Genomic DNA, 9,110 nt, shown 5'->3' on the forward strand with positions numbered 1-9,110 from the left:
TAATTTAAAATCACAATATCTATTCGTAATTAAAATAACCCTTGGGTTTTTTAATTGTTTTTTACTCTTTGATACTAGATGTTCAATATTTTATAATTCACATTCAAGGAGAGTGCGGGCCTTCTTAAAAAATCACCTGCACATACACACACCTTTCAATGGATACTGTTGACTGTTTCAGTATATATTGAATTCATTTTTTAATCAACTATGCATGAAATCCATTTATAACTGTGATCAAGTATTTAGTTTGATGTATCTTAATATAAATATGATAGTTTTTGAAAAATCTATCACTATCATGAATCACTTATTTTCATTTCTGCCTGGTTCTTATAAATAGCTGTACTTAAAGACTCAGGATTCTCACAATCGTATGCTTGTCTACTGTCTAGGGCCCTTGTAAGTTTTAACAGAGCTAAAAAACCAAAATAAAAGTAATTCAGGTGCAAAATGTGTCAAGGATAATTTGTTGAGCATTTTGCAAGGCTCGCAATTCTAAGGGGGGGGGGGGGGGTGCTATACTATAGATGTCTAAAAGACTGGGTTGAACTTGATGCGGGTCTGTTATCGGTATTTGGGGCTGCTTGAGTTTCTGAGGGCAAGGAGCACCGTGCTGACTGCGTGTTTGCCGACACAAGATTTGATGGAAAGCGAGTTATATTTTTGTGCTTAGTGTGTGGGTGTGGCTGTGAGCAAAGGATACAAGTGTGACTGTACTGACATTGTTGTCTTGGACATGCGCCTTTATAATTAAAATCATAACACTTGAGTGAAGGGGGATTGGGTTCTGATCCCAGCACAGTCTGCACCGTCATAGGTCTGTTGTACATATAGAGCAACCACAACTCTTGGTCAACTACTGCAAATGATAATACAGGATTACGCTCTTTTTTAAGTCGGAACTGGATGTCATAGTCCCGCCAGCCCAACCCCATAATACGACTGGCGCCTAACCGTATTGTGTGCATATATTTTAACAAAGATACTGCTGCGTGGGGATGAGCGGATACATAAATCGTAGAAAAGATAAGGAAAGCGTCAGTCCATACTTGTATGTCCGTAATGGGTTTTGCTTTAGGCTTAGTCGTGACTGCAAGTTTCCCGTCTTTTAGAGAAAAATATTCGGCGTCATCATTAGGGTCAGTTTCTGGGACATTATTAAGCAGTATACCTAAATTTATGTACTCCCCATTGACAATCTTTATTTTTACATTGTTTGGGACGTTATGTCCTAACTCGTTGTCGTAGCTGGGCACAGCTGACCTACATGCACTAGAAATAATTGCATCACCTGATGTTTCATCCAAAATAGGGGAGGATGCTGGTTCTACTATACCCCCCTGTGATTCCTTTATCAAAGCTGCTACGCTTTCAGTGACCTGTCTCAGTTGGTCTGCTGTCAACACCGCTGGTTGCGGAGATGCTGGAAAGCTGCTAACTGGTAGCTGAGAATGGTTGTGTGCTGAAGGATCCAATAGCAATGAGGGAACAGCCGATGGTGCAGCAACAGCATTCGCCGATCGAGAACCCCGTCCTCTCCTTTGACCTTTCCTTGGCGTGGGCTGACTATTGCCGTCTGCTTTGCGCTTCGGCATTCTGTCTATCTGTAGTCGTCTCGCATTAAATATAGAAAATATCCTTTACAAAACAGCAAAAGCTCACATCATCCGTAATTATAATTCTGTTTAGAATCAAGACTTATTATTAGGCTATTAAGAAATTTTATATAAACACGTGCTGCCCCGCATGGCCGCATGGCGGCATGGTTTGCCTAGATTTTTTTGTTGTTGAACCAATCCGTCGAAACTACATCAAATATCTATGCATCTAAGCGTAAAAATGTGCTAAGAACCTTTTCCAAAACTTGTAAAACTAAGATAAATATTTTTTTATAAGATAGACCAGCTAAAACAATGAAAATTATTGGCTGATTCAAAAACACATCCTTACCTTAGAAAGTTTCAGCGTCGACTGATGACACAACGTGGTGTGACGTCAAATGTACTATTAAGGTAACACTAATAACCCCGGGAAAGAGAGGAATAATTCAATTCGGGTTGGCTAACATACGCTGTCAGCCGAACCCGATCAAAATAAAAAATAAGGTACATGTATTTCACTTTGATAAATGGCTTTAACCTTGATTGGTTAAATCCCATTATTACTAATTTTTCGGTCAGTACGATGATTCAGACACCTGAGAAGTACAATATTCAACTCGTCCGAATATTGTACTTCACAGGTGACTAAATCATCGTATTGACCTCAAAACAGCAATAATTGTATCATAGTATTTGCTCACAAAGTCATTGTATCGTCAATAGAACTTACGAAATGATTACTTTAAACGAGACTGCTGATATTTTTGTTTCAGCAGCGTGTTTGTCAACAACTTAGCATTTTATAAAATGTTCATACGTAGAACAATTATAGAGCATTTTCTTGCGTATCGAATCAACTGAAAGGTAAACTAGTGTTAATTGTAACGGGGACCGTTACAGATGTTCCCCTAGCTGCAATAATGTAGCCCTCTCCCTTTTTTTTTTTTTTTTTTTTTTTTTTTTGGGAGAGGGCTACAACTCCTTAGGATCTCCATAATGGTGCAGCTGCGGGTGTGATTCACTCCCGCACGGATTTCGGCTTAAATTATCAGTAAATGGCTATTTTATTAACATCTCTTACCTTGACTCCAAATAAGTAGTCATCCAAGACGTAAATCAATGCAAAAATATACAGAACGATCCCTATATCGCTTATTTTTCGTGTATGTCAACATCACAACTCGAATTTATCCGCCATGTTTACTGACCTTGATAGATTGTATTTTGGGACAGCCAATGAGAATTTAGGTTCTATAGGAGCGGATCTTTTTGGAATTCCCTTATTTTAAGCATAAATATCGCTGCTTGCATAAAAATAACACCTAAAATGGTTTCATATACCTATGTTTTTGTGATGAAATTCAGCACAATCATTTATAAACACCGATAATTGCTTTATTCAGTTGTTCTAAATTTCAAGCGAAAGTTTCATTACGTCACGCGTGAACTGTCATGGCTGCTGAAGTAAACTACCAGGAAACATGCAGAGTTATTTTACAAGTTTTTCGCATTTAACGGGGTCTGTTGTTGACAGTGAATAAAAATTTCGTCTTATTAGAAGTAAGTTGAATGTAAAAATAATTTATTTTGCCTGCAGTCGCTCCTATTAAAAAAAAATATTTGCACCATTTCGGAGATGCTATGGAATTGTAGCCCTCTCCAGAAAACATCAGATTAAAAAAAATCGGAGAGGGCTACATTATTGCAGCTAATGTTCCCCAAACGCTCCCCAAATCCCATTCTGTGCCTTATTCCTGTAATACTTTTTTTTGTTCGCTCACTGTCGAAGGATTTCATATAAGAATATAAAAGCTACAATGATATCAACTATATATCATTTAACATTTTGCATGTGCGCGCACTTGCATGCATATGAAAGATGATCGATCATGGCATGTTGGCTAAAGAATTCCTGAGAATCAAAAGAAAATAACGAATTCAGATATAAATTTTATTATTTTTCAAGTATTTTTGTCATTTTTCGCATTGCACATGCGCACGTGCTTGCATTCAATTTTGATAGTAGAATAATGTAGGAATGCATTATATCTATTCAAATTCTAAATTTCGTCCTGGTGTATTGAGAACTAAGAAAGTTATAAGCATTTAAAGTTAGAGCCAATCAGATTGCAGCGCACGTGCATGCGCGTGCTTTCATGAAAATTCTTATGTATCATATTGTAGAACCTTCTAATATATGACTAAATTTAAAATTTCAAAGTATTTTGTCAAAAAACAAGAAAGATATGGAGACTTTAGTTTCAGCCAATCAGGGCGAAGCGCACGTGCATGCGCGTGAGTTCATGATAATTAAGGTCTTCCGCTCAGGCGGAAGACCTTCTACTGATTCTGATGGTTAAGATTATTCCTATTATTCTTTTTTTTTTCCTAGACGCCAACTTTGAGACCTCGTAACTCGCTCATTTCTTAACGGATTTCGCTCAAATTTTCAGAGTTTTTAAACGTTACATAACTCAATATTATTAGAATGTTTTCAAAAATTTCAAAAATTCTCTTCCGCTTTCGAGTTATTTCCCTTTAAATGAAAATTTGGTACTGTTCGTTTCCAGACAAAGGCTCAGAAACGACAAAAGCTGGAGCAGAAATTCTACTGAATTCAAATACTAGAAGAATTGAAGTTGTGCACATCGCTTTTTCTTTTTCGATTTCTGCCCTCAAAACGGTGCTAGATAGGGGTCAAAAATGAGAATGCCTTAAAGCGCAAAAATTGACATATATTTCCATATGTATCTTTTAAACTAAAAATAATTTGTTAAGACATGTTGAACAAATATTGTGCGTAATTTTAAGATCTATCATTTGACATCATTAAAAAGGGGCTGGCCCCTCAAATTAGGGATTTAGGGACCTTGAAAGACCTTGAAAGTTTTTGCTCTATAACTCAAAAACGGTAGATATTTCGATATGGTTTCGATATGAAATGGGTTCTTTAACATCTTATTGATCTCATGAAAACGTTATTTTGTTCGAGTGATGTGTTATTAAATGAGCAGAAAACTTTATAATCCATGTACAGGTAAGTGATTTTATACGGCAAGTGAAGAAGAATTCTATGTGCGTATGCGTATAACACGTATATAACTGAAATAAATGTAATAGGGTGGACAAGAATAATATACCTATAGCTAAATTGAATGTTTAACTTTGTTTAAATAAGTTTTTAACGTAGATCTATTCTCTAGCTGGATGTCATACAGATTATTCAGAGACAACTTTCTCCTTGTGTTAAGTTTAAATATCAAGACGGGGGAGGGGGAAAATACTTATCATCTTTCCTTCGATTAATATTCAATGTAGCATTATCATTATTATTTATAAAAAAAATAATTCAAGGTTAAGCATTGTTAAGATAATTCACTGTCATTTAATTCATGCATCGTGAATTTTCTGCGGACCCTGACTGTTGTGTGTGTGTACTGTTATGAAAGCCGTTCATCGATCGCACATTGACCTATATACATTCATGAGGTCAACATTACCGCTCTTTGATTTTTACTCGAGTCCTAGATTATTTGCGTTAATCGTAAGAATATTTCTAGACACAAATATAAAGGTTTTCTTGAACGTGTATGTGTATTCAAAGATTTAAAAGTGTCGGATTCTTTTCTTAGACGAATGAATAAAATGTGCTGCTTTTCTCTGCTGCTCAGGTATCTGGACGAGTTCATTGGTTACACTGATAGGTGACACAGGGGCTGCATTTCATTTCCGGAATTTTTGGTAATTATCAACTTTTCAATTCCGACATTTTTTAGTTTTCATCTCCGACATTTTTTTGTTTTCATTTCCGACATTTTTCAAAGTAGTACCTGTATTAATAGATTCGATAACTTTACTTATGAAAAAAATTAAAGGATTAAATCATAAATACATCATTTAAATACAATTTTGTTAATCTATCCGTGACATGGACATAAGTATGGTGCAAAAACTTTTACCAAGACTTAGTGCTACAGGTATGCATATATGTACACATTTTTTAAAATTATATTTTATTAATATTTTGGTATAAATACTTTTGAAATTCCATTTTCTTTTACTTAGAAAACATTGAACTGCCGCACAGGTAAATTCCGGAAATGAAAAGAAAATTATGTCGGAAATGAAAACAAAAAATGTCGGAAATGAAATTAAAAAATGTCGGAAATGCTATGCATATTTCCGGAAATGAAATGCAGCGGACACAGGATGACCTATCGATCACTCTGCCAATTTTGATAGTGATTTTAATTGCGCATGTACATAAATTAATGTTAAATTCTACCCTTGTGAAGTCCATTATAGTCTCGTTATTTAAAAAATAAGGGATATCAATACTGCAACTTGTTTTTGATTTGTACGGATGATTCTATTATTGGAAAGGTACACATGTAGTACGAGAATTTTTAGGCCCCGTCTCCCCCTCCACTTCGAAGTAATTGCAATCGTTACATGCATACGGGCCTATATCAAGTTATTCTAATTGCTTTATATCAGAAAAAATTGCGATGTTGTTTAAATTAGCAAATACAAATAAACATGGCAAATGCGCACAGTAAATTGTAAGTGAAAGTGACGTTTCCAATTCTCATGAAAATCGAAAATTAAATGAAGCAACTTTGAGTTTTGCATGAATTGATACATAACATAATTGTATTGTACCGAATGTATTTCTTTTATTTTCTCGAATAAAAAGAATATCACTATGACACGATTTTAAGGGTACATGATTGTAACACAGTACATGCTGTTTTACACGGAAGAGCGCCTAAAATATATACATTCCGAGCTTTCAGAATACGAGAGAAAAAAATGAATAATTAGAATTTTTTTAACAAATGCAAAATTGTTTCCGAGAAAGCCATGTAGTTGCATACAAATATTCCAAGCCATTCTTTCGTGTTTATTGGACTAAAAGAGATTATTTAAAAATTTCCTCTCATCGCGATACGTATAACCCCCCTTCCCTCAAATGATACAATGTTTTCCTTCAGAGTCGAGAATGTCAATTGGTTAGTTTGTTCAGGTACGTACAGGTCAGGACTGGTGTTGAAATCCATGATTAATCCATAACCTATTATAATGTTAACCAATAATCATACGCGACATTTGTTTTTATTCGCAGGTTAACAAATAAATGAAAAAAAGATTAGTATGCGTCACTAAACTTTCCTATATATAAACGTTTTAATTTCTAAAACTTGTGCCGATTAGAGTGTTCAATCGAGCATCGAAATGTGTATATGTACTATATGTATTAGTTTCTTTGGGTAAGTGGAGGTACCAGTTTTTGCTGCATTTTATTTCCGGAATTTTGCATTGCATTTCCGACAATTAATAATGTCATTTTTAACATTCTTTATTTCATTCTGGATTTTTACACTATATTTCTAGCAATTTAAAGTTAACAAAGAAGATGGAATCATTGATTTAATAGAATATATTTGGTTAAAGTAACACAAGTGAACTTGTGATGAAAATTTATTAAACGTAAGTCAAGCAATAAAAAGTTAAAGTTTGTATTTTGAAAAATAAATCAAATCAAGTCACATAGAACAAAGACAGGTTGTAAAGCTCACACACAGACACACACACAAACGTTTTGGTAACTCGGAATAGTTCAGAGTAAAACTATATTTTCTTGATGATGGAATGTCCAGTAAAAACTGACTCTCTCACACAACATACGGGATTCACTCAAATTTCAATTAACACATTTACGCAATTTATATCATGCATACAAGTCAGACGCTCTTTGATGTAGAGGATTGACACTAATTCCTTAGATTGATTGATTGTATACTATTTAACGTCCCTCTCCAGAATATTTCACTGATATGGAGACGTCACCATTGCCGGTGAAGGGCTGTAAATTTGGGCCTATGCTCGGCACTTGCGGCCTTTGAGCAGGGAGGGATCTTTATCGTGCCACACCTGCTGTGACACGGGGCCTCGGTTTATACGGTCTCATCCGAAGGACCGATAAATACTGAGTGACAAATTCCTTTTTACTATTTAAACTCAAATTGATAGGTAAATAATTTAAGCATATGTCAAAAATAAGCATTAAAAATAATTCTTTTCATAAAATTAAATTCTGTTTAAACAATATAAAGCACTATCAGCGCAAAGACAGACTTAAAAAAAAATCAGAGGTGGAATCAGGCGAATTTAATCCTTTTATGACACCACCTACCCCGTAACGAGACAGTTGTGTATACGTTCTCATCGAAATGACCGGTCTCCGCGTCTTGAACCTCCAATGTACATGCATATGTTTTGCATGTACTTGAATAATATGTATTAATAAGTCTTTAAGGAAATCTCATGTAGGAAACCTGACTTATATTCTAATATTTTCTAAATTTTTTTTATTATTATTCGTATTTCTCAATTTATCATGTTCGAATTACATGTATTTATTTTTTTTAGGGAACATTAAACCTTATTCGTCAGCCAGTCTGTCCATCTGTCACGAGAACTTTAAACTTTATAATAACTATTGAATGAGTTGATATAAGACTTTGATATTTCACATGTGCATTATTTATGACATCTGATTTTCAAATATACTGTGATTTTTGACCCTGTGACCTTGATCTTGGAGCTTGACCTACTTAAAAAAATAACATTACTTTAAATTGACCATAACTTTTGAAAGCTTCCATTTTATAAAAATGTATTAACTGTGACAATACCTTTCAAAACTCACTGATTTTTTACCCTTTGACCTTGAAGTTTGACCTGCTTTTCAAAAACATTAACAATACTCATACCTTTTGAATGAGAAAAGATAGGGCTTTTATTTTATCCCTGTGTATTACCTAAGACAACTCTTTTCTAAATACACTGACTTTTGACAACTTGACCTTGAGGCTTGACCATAACTTTTTAATGACAAGAGATAAGGCTTTCATATTACACAAACATCACATGTACGTAACCTGTGATAAAATCATTTCAAATACTAGTATATCATGAACTTTGACCTAGAAGTTTATCCGGCTTTTCCAAAATTCAAACATTGCTTAAAATTGACCATAACTTTTTACACATGTGTATTAGCTGTGACAAGGCCTATCTAAACAAAAGATATGGCTTAAGTCATGCAGAGTGTGTTATGGCCTTGAATCAAGGTCATTTAATAATATGATAAGATATTTTGGCTGGATGCATTGTTTGAAAAAAACGTGTGAATTTGTCAATACGGTAGCACACAAATGGGATATGCTCATCACCAGCGTGTGTCATGGTGTGACCCAAAGCCATTCTGACAAGGTCAAGGTCGCAAACATTCCTTTACTATCCTTTTTTTAATAGTAAAACATAATAAGTTGATATCTACCCTTAAAAGATTGCTTTAAAATTAGAACGTGGCATTTAATTTAATTTAATCAATATTTTATTATGTAAGTAAGATTACATAATTGGATTGGACATCAGGCATGGCCTATATAAGTCCTCTCCAAGGTCAAGGTTACAAATGTTAAGAATTGACAATGATTT

General features: G+C 34.5%; 1 protein-coding gene across 1 annotated transcript; it reads right to left on the reverse strand.

Moving 5' to 3' along the window:
* Window positions 1-524: 524 nt before the first annotated feature.
* Window positions 525-1,265, reverse strand: LOC134236401 (uncharacterized; the record flags this gene model as incomplete). Its single annotated transcript, XM_062718569.1, has 1 exon — window positions 525-1,265. A coding segment is annotated over one exon (741 nt), but the record flags the coding sequence as incomplete, so codon positions are not given.
* Window positions 1,266-9,110: the final 7,845 nt, after the last annotated feature.

Source organism: Saccostrea cucullata, unplaced genomic scaffold (assembly GCF_032062105.1).
Source record: "Saccostrea cucullata isolate Sc308-1 unplaced genomic scaffold, CSIRO_AGI_Scuc_v1 ctg4786, whole genome shotgun sequence".
Taxonomy (NCBI): domain Eukaryota; kingdom Metazoa; phylum Mollusca; class Bivalvia; order Ostreida; family Ostreidae; genus Saccostrea; species Saccostrea cuccullata.